At 37.3% G+C, this 23,804-nt stretch overlaps 2 protein-coding genes across 8 annotated transcripts in view; both read right to left on the minus strand.

Annotated features, from left to right (window-relative positions):
- LOC132325162 (macrophage mannose receptor 1-like) overlaps positions 1-1,707 on the minus strand; it is a 33,811-nt gene extending 32,104 nt beyond the window's left edge. For all 6 annotated transcript variants that reach the window (XM_059842209.1, XM_059842190.1, XM_059842180.1 and 3 more), the window contains exon 1: positions 1,523-1,707. In XM_059842209.1, the coding sequence (XP_059698192.1) occupies positions 1,523-1,592 (70 nt within the window). In that variant the 5' untranslated portion in view covers positions 1,593-1,707. The remainder of the gene's footprint in view (positions 1-1,522) is intronic.
- A 1,746-nt stretch (positions 1,708-3,453) lies between these two features.
- Positions 3,454-23,804, minus strand: part of LOC132325208 (macrophage mannose receptor 1-like) — a 32,995-nt gene continuing 12,644 nt past the window's right edge. Inside the window, exons 12-29 of one of the 2 annotated variants that reach the window (XM_059842262.1) lie at positions 23,136-23,263; positions 21,811-21,898; positions 21,164-21,308; positions 18,846-18,881; positions 18,585-18,748; positions 18,032-18,099; positions 17,130-17,230; positions 16,672-16,811; positions 15,447-15,561; positions 14,621-14,802; positions 13,878-13,980; positions 12,417-12,646; positions 10,298-10,463; positions 8,780-8,926; positions 7,600-7,716; positions 6,596-6,763; positions 4,675-4,704; positions 3,454-4,272 (exon numbers count right to left, since the gene is read on the minus strand). In XM_059842262.1, the coding sequence (XP_059698245.1) occupies positions 4,037-4,272; positions 4,675-4,704; positions 6,596-6,763; positions 7,600-7,716; positions 8,780-8,926; positions 10,298-10,463; positions 12,417-12,646; positions 13,878-13,980; positions 14,621-14,802; positions 15,447-15,561; positions 16,672-16,811; positions 17,130-17,230; positions 18,032-18,099; positions 18,585-18,748; positions 18,846-18,881; positions 21,164-21,308; positions 21,811-21,898; positions 23,136-23,263 (2,364 nt within the window). In that variant the 3' untranslated portion in view covers positions 3,454-4,036. The remainder of the gene's footprint in view (positions 4,273-4,674; positions 4,705-6,595; positions 6,764-7,599; positions 7,717-8,779; positions 8,927-10,297; positions 10,464-12,416; positions 12,647-13,877; positions 13,981-14,620; positions 14,803-15,446; positions 15,562-16,671; positions 16,812-17,129; positions 17,231-18,031; positions 18,100-18,584; positions 18,749-18,845; positions 18,882-21,163; positions 21,309-21,810; positions 21,899-23,135; positions 23,264-23,804) is intronic. The other variant, XM_059842272.1, reaches the window with a different exon arrangement.

A 23,804-nucleotide genomic window follows, 5' to 3' on the forward strand; every position in this document is an offset into this window, starting at 1 on the left:
ACTGAGATTAGTAAACCCTGCTGGGAAGGGCTGTCCAGAACTGCAGCTCTGCTGTGACACACAAAGCAAGTCCTCTTTGGCAAAGAGCTGCATGCTCCTAAAAATGTCAGGTAGCATGCAGCTCTCACTGGCTTTGGGTCATGAGGGATTGAAATTTGGAAAACAAGGAATATTCTAGGACCTCTAGAACAGGAAGGCAGGGGTTTGCCCTTCCGCCCTCTGTGCCTCAAATTCACACCTGGGAGCAGAGATGCAGCATCACTGCCTTGTCCATCTAAGAGAATAGCTGACAAGAGGCAATGAGATTCCCATCCACACACGAAAGTAGATTTTTAGGACAAGTGTAGGATGTTAGGGCAAGCCAGTTTTAGGTAGCAAACAGAGGAGAAAGTCTCTGGGAAATTCTGGGAGGGTATGAGAGAAAGAATAGTTCTTGAGCTCTTCCAGAAGGGCCCTGTATTGCTTTGACCAGCTCAGTAATATATAGGAGTTTCACTTCTGTAAATCTAAATTTGAAGCTGAGACTTAGTTTCTTCTTTCATTGCCCATTTAGGCAAAAAGTTTTAAATATTATAAAGTCTTTAATTTCTTACTGCTCAGTAAATAAGTTCTTAGTCTAGTCCCATAAATACCAGCTATTGTCCCTCACTGAATTTTTGGATCTAATAATAGGAGTTCTTACTGGAAACGGTGAGGTTTCTGCTTTTGGGTCGGGTTCTGAGCTCACAGAGCAGGTGAGAGACTCCCTTTTTACACAGGGTAGTGCTGTCACAGATCACATGGAGCAGTGTCTGCTTTTGGAAGCTGTGATACGTACCCCACTCCACGAATCTAAAGAACTGAAGGATAAAATAAACACATCTTTGAAAATTATCATCATACTTACTTAAAAAGGGAGCTGTGATCTGTCTTTGGCCAACTTCAGAGCCTTAAGTATCCCTCTCATCTTTACTCTTACTGCTGTAATGGTTATTCCACAGTTGTTCTTGACTCTCAAATATTTCCTTTTTTTTTTTTTACTGGCTTCTTCTCAGCCACATTGCTACATCTTACATCAATCCACAAGTTCCACCTCATCCCACACAATCTCATGCTAAGACTAGGAGATACACATGCAAGACCCTATTTAATTACTTTATCCTTTTCATTTTTTTGTGAGTCAGTCACACATATAAACAAAGACTATGAAGTACACTGTGAAGTCCATCTACTTTACAGTAGCAAAAATAACCAATAAATAAGTTGTACCCAGAAGGCAATCTTTATTCACGTATGTGACTCAGTCCTGACTCCTGATTCCCAGCTTTACCCCATTTTGGATATTCTGATCTCTTTAAAAGTAAATCAACATCTCTATATCTGTTTTGTGGAAAGTTTTGTGGATCACTTCCATTAGCAGAAATATGAAATCTAGAGTAGTAAATCTATGTGAAATTCTTAAAGACCCTGAGAAACCAGCAAGACAACAAAGATGCCCACTTTCACATCCACTTTTGCAGGGGATAGTAAAAAATAGACTCACCGAGTGTCTGAAAAGCAGTATGAACAAATGAGAGGAAAACTAAAACTGTAGAAAAGGTCAAGTTTTTCATTCTGTCTTCTTATTCACAAAGAGATGAGATGGAATTAATTGCTGCAGTAGAGTCCTTAAAGAATCAGTTGGTGCTGGCTCCTTCTCGGTTTTGGAGATTTTTAGTTGAAAGAGAAAACTCTGGGCTCTAAATAAGGAAATATCCTGTCACATGTGGTATCTTGAAATCTATAAATAATTGCAAAATTCAAACTTTGCATCTGAAAGTGAAGTTTTCACCCATTCAAATGCAAGTGGCAAAGTTTGAACAGTTCAAGATCATTCCACTGATTTGTTTTTAACTTTCTTTGTTCTGTGCTGGAATTGTAACAAACTGACCCTCAAAGACAAAGAAGCAGGGAGTGCACTTTACATGGATGTATCTTAAATGTCAGACATATGTACCTGAGAAACTCAGAGAAAAATATCTGCAAATTTCTTAGCCAGAAAGGTCTTCACTGCTGCAAAAGATATGCTGATTTAATTTAATGCAGTGAGCAATATTGACTATTTCACTACAAAAAATTAAACCCCACAGGACAATTTATTTTTGCTCAGTGACTTGAAAAAATGCATAAACCTGCCTTTATATATCTGGTGTATCAGCTAGTAGAACTAGTGTGCTGGTATTTCATTTGAATTTATCTTAGAAGAACCAATGCAAACTAGCCAAATCTTTACAAATCTTTCTGTGATTTTGGAAAAAAACTACCTTTCAAAATTATTTCATTCATAAAGTAAAAATGAACTTTCTTACTTTATTCTTTCTTTGTACCAAGCATAAATGAGACAAGAATAGAGGAATAGTTTCAAATTTTACAAGTGAGCTTCAGTCATTTATTACGTGGAAATGAACTACAGCTATGATGTACAATCTCTTAATAATTTTGAAAAAAAATGGGAGGAAAGAAATCCAACTGAAATTGCCCTTCACATTTCCTCTCATTTTTCTTGGCTTTATTATGAAGACAAATCTCACGGTATTTTCTGCAAGAGCAAAGCACCACTTAATAAGATAGAAGAAACTCATTCACACAGTACAGTCTCTGCAGTTGTGTTATCAATATAAAACATAAAACATTTAAATAATGATATTAAGTTGGGTTTTTTTCATCTGTTTACTCTTTTCATTTACTTTGCCTTTATCAGTAGCCAACAAACAGCAGAGAATGCAGTTCCATATTTATTTAAAAAAAAAAAGTGTATTCTTTGTCACTTACATGAAGGGGAGAAAAGATCAAGAGGACTGTCATTAAAAGCAGTTTGAGTAAAAAATGGCCTTTATTCCTTATCCTCTGCAATATGTTTTGTTTAATTGCCATATCTATAAATTGTCAATCCAATGTAACATCTCCTCTGCAGTTCTTATGCACTTTCTAAAGGTCTGCAATTTCCAGAGATCCTTTAGATCTTTTTTCTTCAGAATGTCATAGACATCAGAGAATACCTAGAAAACTTAAACATCAGTAAATCTCTAAAACATTTCACTATCAAGGCATTGTTTTTTGCCCCACTCTTTTACTGGCCTGAATCATGGACACAGTGCCCAGTTATCAGCCCATTTAGCAGAGAGCTGGAGGATAGTAAGCAAAGCTATCCTAAAATGAGGGATGAAATGGAATAAAACCAGGAATGCATTCTTTCAAAATTTCTTTGGCAACTATTTTCTAGTTTATTTGTGGCTTTTTTTAGTCATATGCCTTGTTCACGTTTCTGTGGCTCCTCCTGTCAGCTTCTTTTTCAAGGAAGACTTATTAGATCAACAAACCATGTATCATCTCTACATCCTAATTAAACACTGAAATGTTATTGTGTAATATATAGATTGTTTATTGACATAGTTTCCTGTTCACAATTGATAAAAAACACTCAGAGTCATAGAATAAGACTGTATGTAAAGATTTATTTGTTCTGCAAAATTCCAGTTGAAGCCATGAACAAAGGACAAGTATTTGCATTTCACTTACAATACTATCACAAGGAAGACATTTGTGTTAAGGGTATAAGACAAGGGCAGCAATGGGGACAAACAATTCATGTAAATCTCTGTTTATTCCAAACATCACTTAAGTAACTGTGTGCATGCTTCAGAACAGTATGGTGAGGTACTCTCAAAGTGCAGGAACTAGGGCTGAGTGCTCTGCAAAGAGTTCTCAGTGTTAGTCTTGACTCTGTATGTGATACCGTCACAAATTCCTGAATAAGTAACCTATAGCTTTTAAATCTAAATTCCCACTAGTTCTGTTATTTTCCTTGCTTGCTTAATTAGCCATTTTGCACAGTACAAAGTCAATAAACACCTGAGAGTATTTATTGAGGAGCATACAGCAATAGTTCCTAATTTTTCCCAAAGGAATAACTGCCAATTTTGCTCATAGTAAAAGTTACATTCACCTAAGAGAGACAAAGGTTTAGTTCAGCTGTATTTTATTCAGCTGAACCATTTAGTCTGGCTGTGTTATCCCATCAGACAACACTGTGTTCCTTTTTTTCTTTGTTGCTGGTAGCATCACTTCCGTTGTCCCCTGCACTTAGGGCACGGCTGTATTCCAGCTGCCTGCTGCTCCGCCTCACCTCTCTTCCAGTTCCACTTCCAGGTTTGATCTTGAACCAGAAATAAATCATAAAGCCCACCCCCAATAAAATTATGAGGACCAGGGTAAGTAGTATCCACATATTCAGGTGACCACTGGCTTTGGCATCTGTAAACAAATAAAAAGCAAATAAAAAATGAATGAACTGTTGCCACAAATAAATATAAGACCATTGAAAACTATAATTTCTTCCTTAATTACCAGGTGGAAAATCTATTATAATTTCTCTGTGTCAGACTTCCTCACAGATATTACCAAAAGGAGGATCTTACAAAAGGAGGATCAGAGAAGGGGTGATCAATCTACCAAATAATTTGATTATTTTTGGGGTTCCCTGAGGGTCTTGCAGCTACTGATAAATTAGGCTGGGAAAAAATTCAGTGGCAACTAACTAAATAAATCTCATATAAAAAGAAAAAGAAAAAAATAAAAAAATGTATAAAATGAAATAAATAGTATTAAATTTAAGCACATATCTTTGAAATATTTGGAAGGAGGAAAAAGTCCTACCTTCCACATTTCCAGCTGCTTTAAGAATAGCTGTCAAAGAAAAAGACAAATGTTTAGTCAAAATCTAGAAAGGTCACATTTTCTTCCTGACAGTTTCATATTAGCAAAAGGTCTGGTAACCTGCACATCATCTTCACTTCTGGAAACACATCTGCTCAATTAGGAGAGCTGAAAAGGCATGAAAGATTTTTTAACCCTATATTCTCTAGAATAAAACTGCAGTGTTTTGCATATTAAATCCTCCTTCTTGCTTCTTTTGTAACAATCAGAATACCACCAAGCTAAGTAGTAGTGGTCCCTGACTGTTTCAAGAGGACTGTTCTCCCCGATTAATTCACCTTGACCTTTCCACCGGGTCTGTTTCTTGTGGAGTCTGGAAAAACCTGATCGACTGCCGAGGACAGTTGAGCTTTCCTGTATCACACACAACTCTTCTGAGACCCAGCAGGTCTCAATTTACCATAAGTTATTTGCATCTATAATTACACGTATAAACTGAAACTTTCTTGTGCAGCTTTTCCCGGCTGTGCACAGAGGGCGCCGTCTGCAAGGCTTTTCCCGGCCGGCTGGTGGGAGCTGCCGGGAGCTGCTGGATGATGCTGGGCGATGCTGGGAGCTGCTGGGTGATGCTGGGTGATGCTAGGAGCTGCTGGGTGATGCTGGGAGCTGCTGGGTGATGTTGGGTGATGCTGGGTGATGCTGGGAGCTGCTGGGTGATGCTGGGCGATGCTGGGTGATGACCACGGCTCTGCCCGTGGGCAGCGGGAGTCCGGGGATGCTCCAGGAGCCGGGCTGCTGCAGCAGGGCCAGGGCAATGCATTGGGCTCTGTGTGTTTGCGAGCACGAAGGAAAAGCAGCTGTTAAATTTATCTCTTGAAAAGGCGCAGAACTGGCTGTGATGGAATAAACACCGGGTTGTGCTGAAACTCCGTTCAGCTGGGAAGGTGGTGTCAGGGAATAAATACCCTCTGTACCCTGGCATTGCACATCAGGGCCACTCACAGTGAAACCCAGCAAATAAAGTGTGAGGTGATAGTGAGTTTCTGCTTTCTGACGTCTGGTAGGAGAGAACTGTCATTCAGTAGTGCCTATTGCCTGCAAAGAAAACTAGGCGTTGACCTAAAAGCAGATTTTTTCTTTTCAGGACATGCTCTGAACAATGCTGTGACTGCTGCTTCCCCCACCAGCTGCAGGTTTGCTTTGGTGGGGGAAAGGACTGAACCTCAGAAACATCCTGAACCTTGGGGTTGTGAAACAGGGCAGGAAATTGGACTTTTTTTTTGCAGAATTAACAGTTAAACTCCAAAATACCACATGCTTGCTTGGCTCACAATATTCTGATATTTCTACTTCCTGACTAAAGCAGATGGTGCTCAGTTATACAGAAATACAATATTAAAAAAAAAAAAAAAGCTAACCAAAACACTTCTACTCTTTTCAAAGGTCACTATAGGCTCTCTGGATTGCACTTCCACTACTTCCACTCCTATTTAAATAGAATTGCTTCATCCATCTCTTGCTGGAACAGCATGTATCATAGTACAGCAAGAGGAAGAGCAGCAAATTATTGATGCCATTCTTGTTCCATAAAAAGAAAATAGGAATTTCAGTAGAAAAAAAATGTGTTGATGTTGATGTTGGAGGGGAACAAAAAAAAAAAAACAAAAAAACAAACAAACAAAAAAAAAAATTGGGTTTTTTTTCAGGAAATATTTATGTCAGAAAATAAGAAAATAAAGTGTAAGAAAATCTGAGGTTATGAAGCAAGAAATCATAAACAGGGCAAACAAAAAATACACTTGTATTATTTTTGTCTGAACATTGAAACATTTCTGTCAATCTTTTGCAACACTCATATAGTGCTATTACTATTGAAATAAAACCATAAATGGAAAGAGTGAATATTAAAGAAGTCACTTACTCTTTGGTTTCTTACAAATGAAGCCCTTTTGGGAAGAGCAGGGCAGGACACTCCAGTAGCCCGTGGCTGCAGAGAGCTCCACACAGAAATCCAGCTCATCCCCCAGGGGCTGCCCCTCAGCCCAATTGACAAAGTCTAAGGCACTGCTGTCTTGCCAAAGCAGCTGCCCTGATGGGGCAAATGTTAGTATTAATACTTACAGATCCACAGGAAAGGTCTTCACCTTAGTGAATATTGACATATTATTACTTTCTCCAGCCTATAAAGCAATACTCCTTCCTTCAGAAATTCCATCTGTGGTTGTGGTTTTGATGCATTTTATCTCATTTGATTCTTGTCTCAAAAAACAATATAATTGCTTTCCCAAATTACGATTTGCAGATTTATCAGTCATATTAATATCACAGTTTTAATTTATATTTCTCCATAGGTTTGCCTTGGATATTAAAATTTCAAACTGAAAAAACTTAAATTCAGAATTTTTATAAAAAATTTCTCAATTATTATTTCATCAGCACTCAATGAAAATCAAACAACTTTTACTGTAATGCTAATTATACTTTTAGTTAAAATTAAAACCTTTTTTTAATAAACTCTAAAAAAAAATTTTGATGTTTCAATGGGTTGAAAATAATCCTTTTCTGACTGCTTGTAGTCTGATAACAGTGGTTTTTTCCAGATGCATGTTTTCTACTGCAAGCTTTAGCAAGCAGCCTAATTTTCTCCATACAGAGTCACAAAGGAGATTGATGCTGTGTGCTCTGGCTGGACTCCCACAGGTCCCACATGAGTCTTCCCCAGCCAAGAGATGAGAGCCAGTCAGGACTTTTTCCCCAACAGGAGAAGCTTTCTCAGAGACCAGGAATAGGAGACAACCTCTGAGAGGACTCAGGTCTGAACTCCAACTCTACTTCAATTGGTTGCTTAAAACCTATTAATTTTATTAATTTTTCCCCATTTAATGAAGTCTGTTTATGATTATTTATAGAACTTAAAATAGTTACCATTTACATTTCTGTATATTCCTATCCAGAAGCCACTTGTCTTGCTTGCATATAAATCAGCATGTTCTATTAAAAAGTTTGATTCATACAGATCTTCTACAGAAGCCAACAGACCACCTATTAAAAAAAAAAAAAAACAGTGGAAGATGATTGGAGATATCTCCAACATGGTTACAATTTTTGAGACAGGTTAGGTTAATAAAAAAACCTCTCCCACTGATGGGGAGTAAGGAATTTAAATAGAGACCACAAGGTAGTGTCCAGCTGAAGGGGAACAGCACAGACAGTGAGAGATCTCATCTGAAGTGAAAGACGCACAGGCACACAGAAGATGATGACTTTTAAACACCAGGCAAGGTGCACTATGTTTTCAAGCGACAGGATGTTATTGTTCATAGGAATTATGAGTGATTATTTATTTGTTCTTCATGGTTTGACAGAATAATATGCAGCATGAAATGCTGTGCCACAAACAAATCTGCAGTTCAAACCGATGTATGAATTTTTGTGGCAGTGGTGGTAGCTTAAGAGGGCTAAGAGGATCTGAAAAGGTATGAAACAAAGGATCCATTTATTTTCTCTTTCCTGGCCTCCTGAGACATAGATAGTTGATGACTCAGCAGCAAAGGTGAAAGAGTGCCAAGGTACTGCTCCTGGCCTTGGCCAGGAACAGATGTCTCCAAGGAGAAGGAGGGAAGCATTTTCCCTCCCGGGCTCTGCAGTCTGGAGGGAGCCTTGCTGATAGAGCAGGGGCTACCAGGCAGCACTAGCAACCCCTTTTGGATCAACCCCTTTTTACACACAGCCCATGCCAAAAATGAGTGATTGTTATTATGGCTTTTACTTTGCCTATTGCGTAGAGAAAGATATGGAAAATAAGGGATAAAACCAGAAAGAAGTGGGTTTTTTCAAATCATGCAAAGTTTAGGATTTTACTAAAAAGAGGGATTTTGTGAATGAAGAATTATAAGAAGAAACAAGCACAGGTGGAAAAATAGAACAAGGAAATCCCCTTAAATGAAACATAACTGAAAAGCACATAACAATAAAAAATAAATTATACATTTATTCCTTATTTTAAATATTTGTAGATTTTGCATTATTACTTTTCAATATTTTTTCAAGACTTCTTCTTAAGGTCAAGATTGAAGTTCTATATTTGGGTACAAATAATAATTACCTGATTGAATGCACTGAGTCACAGACTGAGCCCAGCTCATTTCATTGGCATTGAAGTTATAGCAGTGGCTTTGGAAAGGAATCCAAGAGATGTGATCAGATTCAGGACATTGTCCAATATCCTGGGGGGGATCAGAAGGAACTACATCTAAAAGACATGAGGTATTATAAATGTTTTCATTCAGTAAGGATTGCAGTTCTTCATACATGAAATCAAACATTAAAACCACCTTTCCTTAAAAGCGTTTAAAGTATTCTTTGGCACACAGTGCTAGAATTATCCATGTCTAAGTCATGAGTGATAATGAGGATCAGGACTGGTCAGCTGTGAGAGGATGACTCAGTGTGATTCTGTACTCTTCTCTGTTATTAACTAAATCAAACTTGGGCTGTTTCAAGGATACTTGAGTGTTTAGGAATTTTGGTTCTAGTTTGTTTTGTTAAAATTAACAAATTTATATAAATAAAAGAAGCATTAAAAAGCAGAAAAACCCACCCCTATAAAACTCCAAAACTCTCAAAAAGTTCAAATAAGTTTTATTTAAAATTAAATATCATAATAGAAATTTCCCATTTAATATTTTCCTCAACATAACAATCCAAATTTCTGAACATCTTTATATCTGACAAAGCATAGAGTAATCTGAGGCTCATTGATAATTTATGTAGTAACCCCTCATTTTCCTACAAGCAATGACATTATGAAAAGGCAGCATTTTCACTTAGTACTTGTGGTTTTAAAACAAAAGTTGCAAATTAACAGCTATAAAGTTCAAAGCTTGCTCCAAAAATAAAGAAGAAAAAACAACCAACCAATTAAAAAACCCACAAAATCCCCAACCCAACCCAAAACAAAAACATAACAAAAACAAACCCAAAAATCCCCAAATAAACTCTGAGTTTCCATTAAGTGTGTGTCACTAGAGCTAACAGATGTTATTCTGATACAAATGAGAAAGCAAAAACCCAGTCCCATGCTGAGGTTTGCCTGTAGTTTTACTGTGTAGTATTCTTCCCATACAAACCCTATGAAGTATGAACTTTTTGGGGCCCAATAACAGACCCTTTTTTATCAGATACAACTCTTTCTCCTATATCCAGTTTTTGGAATCCAATAGCAATGAAGTAACAAGCAGTGTAGGAATGATGCGTTTATATTGAAGAAACAAAATTTATTTTATACTCAGTGGAATTCATTGATTACAGACCTTCCATAAAACCTCTGTCAGCAAGACACTTTACATTCTAGACTCAGTGTGAGATGCCTGATGTTCCCACAGCCTCTATGATCTGTTTGCCTGCTCCCATGGCAGCTATCACTCCAGTCCAGTAAAATGGCAAGATCTTGGCTGGTGAATGCCAACTCCATCAAAATAACATATTTTCATGCAAAATAAATGTATTGACCACACATACCCAGCCTTATTATTCTTGATATATACTTAGAAATTTGTAGTTCAGGCAGAGCAGATAAAGCAAGGTTTCTGCCATAAAACCAAAAGTCATTGCCATTGCTTACCCTCAGATTTTTTGCAGACAGAAAGATGTTTCTCATTACAAGGTGCTGTTTTCCATTCCCCAGAGAGTGCTAGATAGACACAGGCTACTTTCTGTTTTGGTTCTCCATAGTCCCACTTAGAAAAACTTACTTTCCTTTTATTGGTCCATCTATAATATCCATAATTCTGAAATTGAAACAGACATTTGACGTAAGTTTTGTAAAGTCTTATCTGCTGTTTCACCTAAATGCAGTCATACAGAAGAACATTTTCAAAGTGTTACAGGCAGCTCAGTTTGTGTATCTGTGCTAGCACTGTTAAAATACTGGTTGAATCAGGACTCAGCAACATAAAAACCAGACACAGCAGGATGGCTCCCATGCTGGAACAGCACATGGAAGTGTTTTGAAGGCTAAATAATGCTCCCTGGGGACTCAGTCCCTTGTCAGAAAATGCTGTAAGGTGGAATCACCATCCCAGAAGAGTCAGATCTCCAGGAAAAGCAGGAAGACCACAAGAACATGAAACCAGTGGAAAGCTCAGGTGGAAATGGACCTCAGAGTTGGCTGTCAGACAAAGACTCTAAGCTCCAGAAGTTTTGAGGAGAAACATTCAGGAGTAAACTGCAGCCATCACTCTGAGGAACCAGAGAAAATTATTACTTTATGAGAAGCAAAAGAGAAATATGTTGAGCAGGAATTCTTGAGTCTTTGTTCAGTCTTTCTTCCTCCTCCCTTTTTTCTTTTCCATGAAGAATCAGAAGAATTACAAGGAGAAGTGAAAAGACACAGACAATATATTGCTGCCATTCAAAAGAGGGGGATAAGGTGTGATTTCACTGCAGTGTCTAGCTGTGTCAAGAGAGATGCCAGGTGCACAAGGTCATACTGAGCTTAGCATCATCAGGGCAAGGTCACTCACTGCCTGGGGAAAAGGAGGAACCACAAAGTGTAACTCTGCAAGATCAAGGATGGCTTGTTTATAAGTACCAGGGGAATGTCTGGTGATTCAAGCTTGATCAAAATTGGATTATAGCTGCTTTCTAAATCATATTGCTCTGACTAAAAACAACCAGCTTTCATATCAAGTGGACTTAAACACTGTTATTTTGGTTTGGGCAGAGATGCCCTGTGGACTTTTGCAAGTGGAAGGATTTATTTTAAGGCTGGTGACTACCAATCACTTATGATCACTTATGTGAGCATTTTTGCTGGTGGAAGCAGAGATGACAGTGCTAGAATAGTGGAAATATGTATTGTTCAGGAACAAATTCATTTTATCAGACAATTTTTTCAGCCTTCTGAGGGGCTTTATCAGAGTGTTGCTGCACCATGTAAGTGGAAATGCTATTTTTACACGATATTTATTATAACTATCCTAGGGATACTGAATTTCAGACATGTTTTGCTGTGTTATATATCAGTGTGGAATAAGAATTAGTAAAAACAATGAATAGTTAACATGATAATTACTGATGAAAAAGCTCATTTTTATTATCAAGGTGGTTTAGTCAGATCAAAGAACGACGAAATAGAAACATGATAATTAAGTGCATTTAACAACTGCATATTCGGTGGGGAAGCTGAAGCTCAATTTTTCACTCAGTCACAGAGCTAATAAGAGTGATTGTCACTCGAGTGTTGCCTTACAAAGTGGAGGATCTGGATCTCAGGATTCACTACTTCTGGTGCAGTATAGCTTTTAATGATTTTAACCTTTGGGACCCAGCAGGTATAACAAAGTGTGTGTTTAAAGGTGTGTGGTTTGGCTATGAACCCTTCTGAACACAAACATAATGGAAAAGCTACAGCTGCCAATGATCATGGGGCACTAGCCCTGCTGACCATCTTGCACTCTTTGGGCAGGGGTCACCTCTCCTAAAAATGGCCATCTGAAAGTTTACCAGGTGTTTTTACCTAAGTTTCCAAGATTCCTCCAGAACTAGTACAGAGAGTCCAGCACCGCTAAAGGTTCTCATCCATCTCCATTGCCAAAAATGGAGTTTGATTTAAGATTGATGAAGTCAAAAGATGTGAGACTGTCCACCATTCCTGGGTTTCTAAATCTTCCCATGCTACAAATCTCCTGCTAATAGTAGCAGTATTTAACTTTATCAACTATAAATTTTTTTAATCTTACCACATTGCTGTTGAGCCCAATCCATAAGGGCTCTCCATACTGCACTGCCTGCAGCAGCAAGAATATATTACTGTAATAATCAAAAATGCTGGCAAGCTCTGAAGATTTCTCCTTGCATGCTTTTCTTGCTTCTTCCCAATTCATTTTAGAAGGAAGAATTAAATAGCTGCTGTTGCCATAATGGACAAAATCAAAATCTGGAGCACTTGTGGGGTGGAACAGTTCAGGCTCTGTAGGAAAGAGGTACAAATTTGAAAGGAAGAGGAGAAAACAGTGAAAATTTACGAGCTGCTTTACTGCAGTATTACTTTTGAGTAACAGATGGACATAACATGGCAGCACAATCATCAAGTAACAGCATTTCTTACATAAAACCAAAGAGATTTATTTTAATGGCAATTTGGAATTATTTTAAACTACAGTGCAAAAACACATTCAAGGGTTAGAGAGAGGCAGAGCATGAGCTGTGTGCATCTATAGACACAGACTGTCCAGATGAAATTATATCAATACTGGTTCCACCATGATCCTCCTCAAAAAGGTCTCCATGTCCCCCCACCACAGTGCAGGTGAAGTTTTTCCCAGGCACGACCACAGGACAAGATCTTCACACCACTTCAGTCTCAAAAGAATTTCTTTCTACGGAAATTTTATGACCATGCTGGTACATCTTTTCCTTGTAGGATGAAGTGAAATAGGAAACTGTGTTTGTACCTATAATTATATATTCAGAAGTAGAAGGCAAGGGCCTAGAGGAAGTGATGGGGGCAGAAGAAAAGACATAAACTTTGTGTTCAGTCATTGTTGAGGACCCCCTGGCAATTTTTTTTGCTGGTGCCATCGTCATGCAGCTTTCTGCACTTGCATGGGACAGATCTGTGAATCATTTGACCCAGCTGTGGCTTCTTCCTCTATTTTGACTTGCTGCTCAGCAGTTCTCTGTTTTTGTTCCTGCAGACTCTGCAGTGTAGCTGTGCTCCGGATGTGTCTCCCACCCTAAGGCTCCATGAAGAAAACTGGAACTTTTGCCCTTCTGAGTTTTGCTGTTCTTGTGATATGAAGGCCTTGCTAGAGACTGATGAGCAAACCAATCAGTTTAATTGGCCTTGGTTGACCCCAGCTGGAGGACACTGAGGGATTTGTCTTTTTGTATTGTATTTGCAAATTAACTGCATTTAGCCACCTATATCTGTGATAGCTGGGTAAAGCACAGATTGCTACACATTTCTGTTAATAGAGAAAACAGGCATTTTGAAGGCAGAGACCTTCTAGGAACTTGGTTTGGGCATTTTTCTTATGATTAAGAAGGTGAACCCTGTCTTCAAAATGTCGACATGCCAGGCACCTGATTTAAGTGTGGATGTCTACAGGGTAGACAAGGTCAGCTTCTCTGAGTTGTAATTGCATTGTTCCGTAAATGTTTTGCAACAAAAGAAAAAAAAATTGAAAAATAAAACTTACCGCTGTCCATCTGGCAAATATAGCTTTTATTATGCTGGCAGTCAGTATTTTCCCATAATCCTGCATCATCTACAGACCTTCTTGTCATTGCAATACAATCAGTCTGGGGAAAAAATAAAAAATAGAATAGTTGCTGATAAAATGCAAAATTTCCAGCAAAATAATAGAAATAGGCGTGAGGAGAAAAATTTAATAGCTTTCTTTTATAGTTTTCTGGTTCTTTTCATGTATTGCTTGTTGGAAATTAGGTGTATTTTATAATATATCTTGAGCAAATGTACTTTCATCTGCAGATTCCTGCAAGAACTTTTGTCTGTTAATTAAAATTCCTTGGAATGCATTGAAACTATTTTTACTATGGAGTTAATGGTAATCTGTACTGAATTTGTTGGAGTTTCTTTGGATTTGCATCACAAAAGGAAAAACAATAAATCAGAATAAAAATCACAACTAGTAACACTGAATATTTTCACTAAAATATAATAATTATAAAAAGTGCAATTAATTCTAGCAGTAAAGATTCCTTTTCTGCATTTCTAGACTTTGACAAAGGAGAGTAAGCCTAGATTCTAAACAGGCCTATTAATTTCTGATTCAAACTTCAAAAATTTGATCTTTGAAATTTCAGTTCACTTCTGCTTTAAGCTATTAAAGATCAGTTCTTTGCTGAGACAGAAGTCAGGCTGGTATACTCAAACATTATGTCATTTATGTTATGCATTTTCTGATTTATTTCTGTTTACCTCTATTGTGATATACTTCCAGTCAACCACCTTGAAATCATCTCTGAATGGGAATCCTGGGGCCCAATTTGAATAGTCAAAAACACTTCCATCTGTCCAGAGATATGTATTCTCACTGTTAATGTCATTCAGCCCAATCCATGTTTCACTGGCAACATCCTTTAGGTGGAAGGTGAGGAAAGCTGAGATAGAAAATAGATTTTAAAAACAAAATAAAAAGTATCTGAGGAGTTTCCTTTTTTCAAATTCCATGTAAATCAAATTACAAATGAAGCAACAACCACTTATCTTCTAAATATAATGGAAATACCAACCTCAGTATTATTAGGCTATGAGTGAATGGTAAAAGAAAAAAATTACAATGGGTAATCAAGCTGAAGCAGTTTGATTTCAGGGAAAAAAAGAGGGGAAAAAAAGGAAAACATTTTTTCCTAAAATTATTTAGGCTTCTTGGAAATATTATAGAAATCACAGCCAGAAGTGACTTCAAAAGGATTGTCTTTCCCAAGGTAGCATCAACTGCAGATATGTAATTTCTGATGGATGTCTGTTTAATGTCTAACTGTGAGCATTTCATGACTATAAACTACTACAATTTATCCCATCTTCCAAGACCATGGAGAACAGATTATTCTATTCCTTCCACAGATGATGGTTGCTAAAACTCGGGAAGTGTCATAACATCTCACTCCAGTCTTCCCTCTGGATCAAACACCTCCAGGTCCTTCTGCACAGATTATTTAGGTCTGGAGGCAGGTTCAGCCTCATCATTAGATGATGAAATATGTGGCTTCATACATAATGCTGTGAGGCTGGGGTGTCATACCTTGCACTTGGTTATTGTGTATAGAGGCCAAATTTCCCCCTAATTCTCTACAAACACTTCTTGCTGAGTGCCAAGTTAGTTTCTCTTCTTCTCTGGATCCAAATATTTTATAACACTGTGGAGAGAATAAAGGATTAGACAGACTTTCAGGTGTCAAAGAATATCATTGATTTGGATTAATTCTGTGCTAGCCCCTGCATGCAAAGAGCTGCAGATAGGGATCTGCTGGAACAGAAATACTGTCAGCCAGAGGAAGGAGGCCCAGCCAATCCCAGTGATATGTGAACAGCACTTTCCATTGTGTGGGGTCACTGCTGGGAAAGAGCAGACAACCACCAAAAGCTTTTGAGGAATTAAATTACTGAAAAGTAAAATTTTTTAGGGACTGGAATGATTTCCTGATTTTGAATCTAATTTGGAGCCGGTAGTAATTCCTCAGGTCAAGATTTTCAATTATATACCACAGAAGGAGTGCTAAAACCTCAGCTCATGTGAGAACTCACATGAGTGGAACAGTGTCAGGAAGAAGTGCCCTTCTGAATGGCTGTTCTCCCTGAATACCAGTGTAAAATATTTTTTGTGTATCTTCTGAGGGACAGAAGACACAGCTCCTCCCTCTTCATGCCCTTTGAATGCATAAAAACTTTTCCTATTGATTGCAATTGGGAACTGACTTTTGTTTTTCCTCTGTTGTTTGTTTTTTGGAATTTTTTAGAAGTTTGTATGCCCAAGGTTTTTCGCTTAACTTAGCAGAAAGCAATGCTTGCTTGTCTTTTATATTGATTTGACATTTATTGCTTTTTGTGCTATTCAGCTTAGGATGAGTTGCTGTGATGGCCAATTACTTATGAAAAGTGTGACCTTTCATTTTTTCATCTTTGTTACTCAGAAAAACAGTGCTACATTTACAGATAAGGATAATGGATCAAGATTTCCATGCAGTAGGTATGCCTAAAATAAGCAGAAGTATCTAGAAACTAGAAAAGTAGCTATAGCTAAAGGTACACAGTCATTACAAAAATTATAATTTCAAACATTCAAATCACTTTTTTTTTTATATTTAGTCACAAATTTGCCAACCTGAAAATGCACTTCACTGCAAACTAGCATACTTCTTAGTAAAACAGTGTTTAAGAGAGAGAATTTATATAATGAGATAAAAAGGAGAGTTGCTTTCTTCACCTAGAGCAAATCTGCTAAACATGGCTGCTTTTTATTGCTGTACCTTATTTTTAAACAAAAGCCAGGTTTCAGGACATCCTCCCAGCAGTGGAAGTACAGGAGGAGCAAATCCTGAGTAAGATGAATTTTGCCTCTCACAGATAAAGGCATTTTTCACAGCACAACTTATGTCTTTCCATAAGCCTGTAAAAAAATGGAATACAGATAATTGTTTAAAGATTGCAGAATACAGAGAAACTCTTGTGTAACCACTACAGCAGTCAGGCTCAGATAGCATTCATAAAGCACAAATGAAACACATTTACCCAAATAAACTCCTCCTTTTTCTGCAATATGTTTCTTTTCTAAATGATGACACAGTTTCAAACTTGAGTGTGCTATGAAAAGATGTCAGTATTGTTGAACTACCTCTCTGTGGGGGAGCCTCAAATTTATGTACCAAACATTTTGGATTTTGATGTGAAATTTTACCCAAATATTTCTTGTTGCTGTTTTACTCACCAAAATCTTCTGACATTATCACACAGTTTTCATCATTATTTGCAAAATTGGGTTCATTTGGAGCCCAGGCAACATAATTCACTGGGCTGTCATCCAGCCATCTGGAAGAAACAAGGGGACAGTGGCTGCCAGCAGACATCTCAGCAGACAGTTACTCACAAGGTCTGTTTGGGGACAGGGCTAAGCAAGGTATTAGCAGGGACCAGAGGGCAAAAACTCAGCATATCCTGGAGAGGACATACCCACAGCCCTACTGCTGCCTCTCATGTTTAGTAGTACTGTTTAGTACTACCACATTCAAGGCATGGATGGACATCCTTCACATCCCAGAAAGGTGTCCTCCTGAAAGTCTTCTACAAATGGATTGTTAAAGCAAGTTTCCTACCAGAAATTTCAGAAAGCTCTTGGAGTAGATGCTACTTATACTTCTTGCTTCCAGCTGACATAACTTGAACCACATGGGAATAATTTTATTTAATCCTTACAGTATACATTTTATCAAAACTTCCCAGGCTTTCTCTGTAGCCGTTGGAGATCTGGTCAGGGTGAATCTCACCCTTAGGTTGATGTCAAGAGTGGGTCAGGTAAATAACATCTTAAAATTAGCTCCTTCTCCTCACTGCTTATGCAGGGTTGCAGTTCTCACTGTCTAAGGCATTAAGTGAGCTGCATCTTAGCCATGAATTTTTATTGGGTTTGCTTTCCCAGGTTTGGAAGGAAAATGCATTTCTCTGCTTAAATATAGAAGAATGCAGTACTTTGGATCTGAGACATCTCCTTAAAACTATCCAGAAGTCAGTTGTACAACAGTTTTTAACTTGTAAAATGAAAGCACACAGAAATGCTCCCTGAAGATGAAATTACCATCATTTGTTGTCCATTACCAGTTTTTCTTTACTCACTTGAATCTCTGATCAAAGCTGACAACTAAGCCGATGAAAAATGATTTTCTTCTGTGTTTTGTGTAAATCTAAAATAGAAGTAATTAAATGTTAAGCACTTAATTGCTCCTCAATGTCAAGAAAAAATCTGAAAGGCAATTAATCATGCCTGTGATTTATTTTTCCTTTTTTTTTTTTTTTAACTTGAGCCTCACATGAGCATATGGTAGGTTCAGACTTAGGTTTCAAGCAGGCAACAGAGATATGTGGAACATGCTGGAGTGAGGAACCCACTGGACTGGAAAGCAATTATCAGTGTGCTGAACACTACATGTATTAGAAAAGATAAGCAACTATCCTTTGCTGCTCCTTTAATATTTGCATTTTCCTCTACCAATTTAAAAAAAAATCATAATTTTACAGGTCCTGAACAAATCTATTTCTCTATAAATAAGTAATGTAAGACATTAGCTCAGGACTCCAGCCTTGCTAAATACTTAGTATGTTCCCTGGATTTTATCACCTGCTGTGCTTCAAACTTCAACTATATATAATTAATAGGCTTCCTGCTTACATAGTGCCACAGAAATAGTCTTTTGCTTTCTTTCTCGATGACAACAAGATCAGCAAAGTTCTTCTGACAAATTCTCCGTGCTTCTTCCATATGGACATGTTCTTTGCTGAAATAGTACTGCTTATCTTTATATATAACCCATCCATCACCGGTGAGCTGATAGTCTGAAAGATAAAGAATCATATATAATTCTTTCCTATCTGGTCTGTACAAAGTCTGAAAACTATACAGTAATCTTTGTGAAAGAGGTAAAAAACCTACCAAGCTGGTAGTTTGCTTCAGGCTTTATCAATGTACCTGTAAAATAGAAGATTTTCATAAGCAACATCCCAAATTTAAAAAAATATCAGAGACATTTGCTTTAAGTAGTTTCACATGCTTTGTAAAATAAATGGGGAAAAAACCAAACCCACCAAGCAAACTTTGAATCAGATAATGCATTTTCAAGAACTTAGAAAACATTCTGCCATATTAAAGTAAGGGTATAATTTAGAAATATTAAGCTAGTGAAAAATATGTATGTTACAGTAATGTATGTCCAAAAGCACTGTGTCAAAAAATCCATGTTTCACAGTAAATTTGCGGTAGATTAAACAAAAGTGACTTTGAAAATTTGTTTTAGAATTTTCACTTGATATTCTATGATTACTTTTTTTTTATATATATTATTAGGATTAGAGCCAAACAAAATAATCCAATATAGTAAATTCTAAGCTTATTGAGATAGTAATAGACTACCCACAAGTACTGAAAATGTAATGCTGGTTTATTGCTAATGTCATGTGTAACTTCCAGTGTGTCAATGAATTCTTCCTTTCCTGATGACTTGGCTTTTACTAGGACAGTCTGTTTTAAGAGTCCTGGAGAGCCAATAGACTTAAGTTTCTGATTACAAGTTGAAACAGGAGGAAACAATTAGTTTTATTCCCAGAGCCAGCTATAGCCTCTCAAAGGAAACTCTGCTTTCATATGAATGCCTGTTATTTTGTACCTCTTGATTACTAATTCTCACATTTCTTCTGTGGTTTGATGGACAGAAACACACTATTATAGAAATGACAGAAATAGTTTGATGAGAAACAAACAACAACAAAAAAGAAAAATCAAGTAAAATTATTTTGGGATCATTTAAACACTTTCTTTATAAGTATTTAGTGAACAGTAGAAGTAAAATTATCTCAATGTCTTCATTATTAATTTATATACTTCTGGTGTCATTTTGATTTTGTTGTTTAATCCTAATATAACTGTAACATTAATTGTTTTTGGAAAGCTGGAATATCTTTTGTCAATAGGTGTCTTGAGTGCACATGAGGGAATTCACATCTTCTCTCATGCTTCTCATCACATAATCTAGATTCACAATTACAAGATTAATTTCTTTATTTTTTTTTCTTGCTTTTGAAGGGTCCTCTAGGATCAAGATAAACTGATTGGAGTCTTTGTGTGGTGGTTTCTGAGCTCTTTCTGAGAAATCTCACCAAGAGCAGAAAGACACATCCATACAAAGCAGCATGCTCAGTGTGCCAGAAAGGGCTGCACAGGATGTGCTGCTTTGAGCTGGTATGCAGAAATCAGGGCTTGGATGGTGCACTTGTGTGACTAATTTACCAAAAGGGAACAGTGATTCTTCCTTTTTGGTTAAGCAATTTTTCAATGTTGCCATGGTGCCTTATTCACCCTTCAAGGCTTTTGTTGGCAGAGTCATCAAATGTTAGATACACTCAGTGTTTCTATGTGACTGCTTATCCCTTCCCCTTCCTATTGTGCCTCCTAGTAGTTCCCTGTGTGCATCCAACTTTCTTTTCATTTCAAGAAGGTCTTAAAAATCTCCTTCTCCATGGAGATGCATACAAATACTCAGTTTACAACCAGGAAACAGGGATGTAGAAGTAGAACTGAGCAAGCAAAACAAGTTTTTTCATTGTCAGCTGTCACTTGATCTCTTCAGCCCATGCAGACTCCATTTCTATCTCCTGCTTGGGGGCACCCCAACATCTGTCACACCCATTTTGTGAGCCTGGCACCAGGTAGGGGAGTTTTGGCACTGGGACCCTGCTTTCTAGGCAAAGCTGGTGGATGCAGGAGTCCATCAATGTTGCACCAACCTCCACTTTTGATCAGATTGGGTTTTCAGAGCTGCTGGTTCTTATAGTAACTGATCCCCCTCTTGGTTCCCATTAGTTGTTTCCCAGTGGGAAGCAAAGCTTTTTTCACTTCCACAGAGAGAACTCTAGCGTCCTGCATCTACAGCTATCCCAGGTAGGCCTGAAGCAGATAGAAATAGAGGGAATAATAAAAGAAGAAGGGATAAGTACCTTTGCTTCACCAATTTATTGAAGCCATGCTAGAAAGAGATAAAACTAGAGATGAGGTAATAGGGTCACTGTAACTTCCTGCACCAAAGACAAGAGAAATATTTCAGTTCATTCTGCCCGCTTTATGTGTTGCCTTCACTGAAACTGGTTTTAAAATGAACAATTCCCAGTGTCTTTCTTCCTTTCAATTTGTTTAAATCCATAAAATTTGCTTTTTAAGCTTGTGTTTATTGCTCCAATTAAATGGGGAAGTAATAATACCTTTTTTTGTTTCACAAATCCAATTAAGTAAATGTTCACAGCGCAAGTCGTTCCAGCGCATTTGGGGTGATCTATTAAACATGACACAGTGTTCAAGTTCTTCATAGTTGTTGGGTTCATTTTCCTCCCAGTTCTCATAAATTACCTGTGTTGGAAATACATATCAATTACTGTGTGATTTGAGCTGAATAGAAGTAATTGAGATTGCCATCGTGACACAATTTCAGTATCTCATCATCTCAAGTACCTTTTTATGGGATCAGTAGGAGTTCAAACAGACCTGAGAGAGCTGGGAAGGTCGTGCTGGTCAGGTTACCTTCCCCACCACCCCCTGAGGAAGGTGAAGAGACTACATGGATAGAAAACCATGTGTCTGATAAAAGAAAAACTGATGGACAGAGGGAGTCACATTTATCTTGTTTTGTGAAAGATGGCAACTGGACTTCCCTGTACTGCCACACAGCAGTGCCCATTTTGGGAGGCTGTGAAGGTCTAAGGACACAGACTGAAAAAGGTGGGATATAACGTGGTACCAGGGGTGAAACACAGGCAATGCTGGGTTAAGACAGTGCACTGCAGCTACTCAGTATATATTCTATTTTCTAAAAGACAGAAAGTCAATTAATATCCAGCAAATAAATACTCACAGGGGAGCCATCAATCCAGGAAAATCCTTCATCAGGATTTAAGAGAAACAAACCGATCCAGAAAGCCTGAGTGTTCAGTCCTTTGTCCCTAAAATAATTCATACAATATAGATATATAAGCATAGAAAGAGAGGCTGGGATATAAATCCTGAAGAGCACAGAAATATCCTGCTTTCTGTCCCACCTGGACTGGGAGCTGTGGCCCAAAGCCAAGCTCACTCCCTGCACTCTGTCAGGGAGGTGATAGTGCTCTGTGTTGGGCTAAGACTTCTCATTTTTAAAAATAAGTGAAAGTGATGTGGCCCAGAGCCAGCTCAGGTTCCCATCCCTGTGGATGTAGCACAGATCTTGGTTGTAGTATGAGGTCAAATACAGAGACTTTAACAAAACTAAAGCATGCATAGATGTTTATTTAACTAGTAAGAATAGTGAGGGTTGATTTTTAACTGTTTACATTTGCTTCTTAGCTCTTCCTAAGTTGTTTAGTTAATATTTCATGCTCTTTATCTTGTCATGCCTATGGACCAAATAAAATTACTATTCCAGTCCCTGCATAATACAATGATTTCCTTCCACAAATATTTTATACTCTAAAGCAGAGACTTAAGAGACAAATAAAACCACATTAAGGTGATCACAATACTGAAATATATTTTAAAATTAAGGGTAAGATCACAAAAACTTCTCAATAGGAAAGTTTTAAATCTGTTTCAGAGAGTAAACCTCAATTCTCCACTATGTGAAACAGTTTTGGTTAAAAAGCTGTATATTATGTGTCATTGACCTGTCTTGACATTATGGAGTACAATCAGAATATTGGTCTAATTTGAGGGGAAAATAATGTCACAGTTTATATGCCATGAGCAAGGCATAGCATCTACAATGCTACCAAAGGGTAATTAAAATTAATTACTCTTTGATTTCAGGATTCTTCAGTTTATAGTTGGAAAAAAAATCAAGTCCTTGAATTTTGGTTTATATTACACAGGAACTCAAGGGATTTTTTGAATGAGTTGGTTAAAGAAGAATTGCAGACAGTTACAAAATGCCAGTTACAGCTGAATAATTTATTTTCTCCCTTTAGGAAGAGGGACTACCATGTAGGAAATTGATAAGTTCTGGAAAACAACCTTTCAAAAAACCTTTGATGAAAATTACCAAAATATTAGGCCTCTTTGAAATATCCAAAATCTTTTTTAAAAGCAATGTTACAGGATGCTAAAATTTTGTATCAATGTAATTTAAATTTCCTTAGTTTTGTGTTTTAAGTAATTTTTATTTAACATAGCAAGAACATGAAAAAGAATCCTTATGCAAGTACTCACGAAGCTAATTGCCATAATAAAATTTGATCTTCTTTTGTATTGATTGTGACCAGATTTCCACCTATTTCTCTACAGAATTCTTCAGCTTCAAACCAAGATTTCTTTTGGTTTCCCTCTCTCACAAAAAACTATTGAGAACAAAAAGTAAAAATAAATTAGTAAATTTGTGAAGCTTATGAAAATGTGTAATTAAAATCAACATCGTTTTAGCATGCCTTTGTTCTTGAGTGAGACAACATGACACCTGTCCAAGCCTCTAATATGAACATTAAAGATGTGAAGTGTAAATATTTTTTTCTTAGCATCATCTATTTTAAAATTAGGCAAAAGTAGTATAGGCATCTGAGGAGAACAAAAGGTATCAGAATGTACAGAAGAGAAAAAACTAATCTGTAACTTAATTGGAACTTTGTCCACTGAAAGGTGCAAAAAAAAAAAAAAAAAAGGAAAAACTCAACCATTTTTGCAGTAGAAAGCAGAAGATTTTTGAAAAAAGGAAGGGGAAAGGGAAGGGGAAGGGGAAGTCAGTGAGTTAGACTGGAAAAGATAAAATGGATACAGAAAATTGTTTGGCCAAGTGTGGACCCCAGCTGAGGAAGAAGTTTTTGTATTGAGGTGAAAGCAGACAAATACAAAATACACTTTCTGCCACGAGGAACATACATTCTT

This window comes from Haemorhous mexicanus, chromosome 1 (assembly GCF_027477595.1).
Source record: "Haemorhous mexicanus isolate bHaeMex1 chromosome 1, bHaeMex1.pri, whole genome shotgun sequence".
In the NCBI taxonomy this organism is placed as follows: domain Eukaryota; kingdom Metazoa; phylum Chordata; class Aves; order Passeriformes; family Fringillidae; genus Haemorhous; species Haemorhous mexicanus.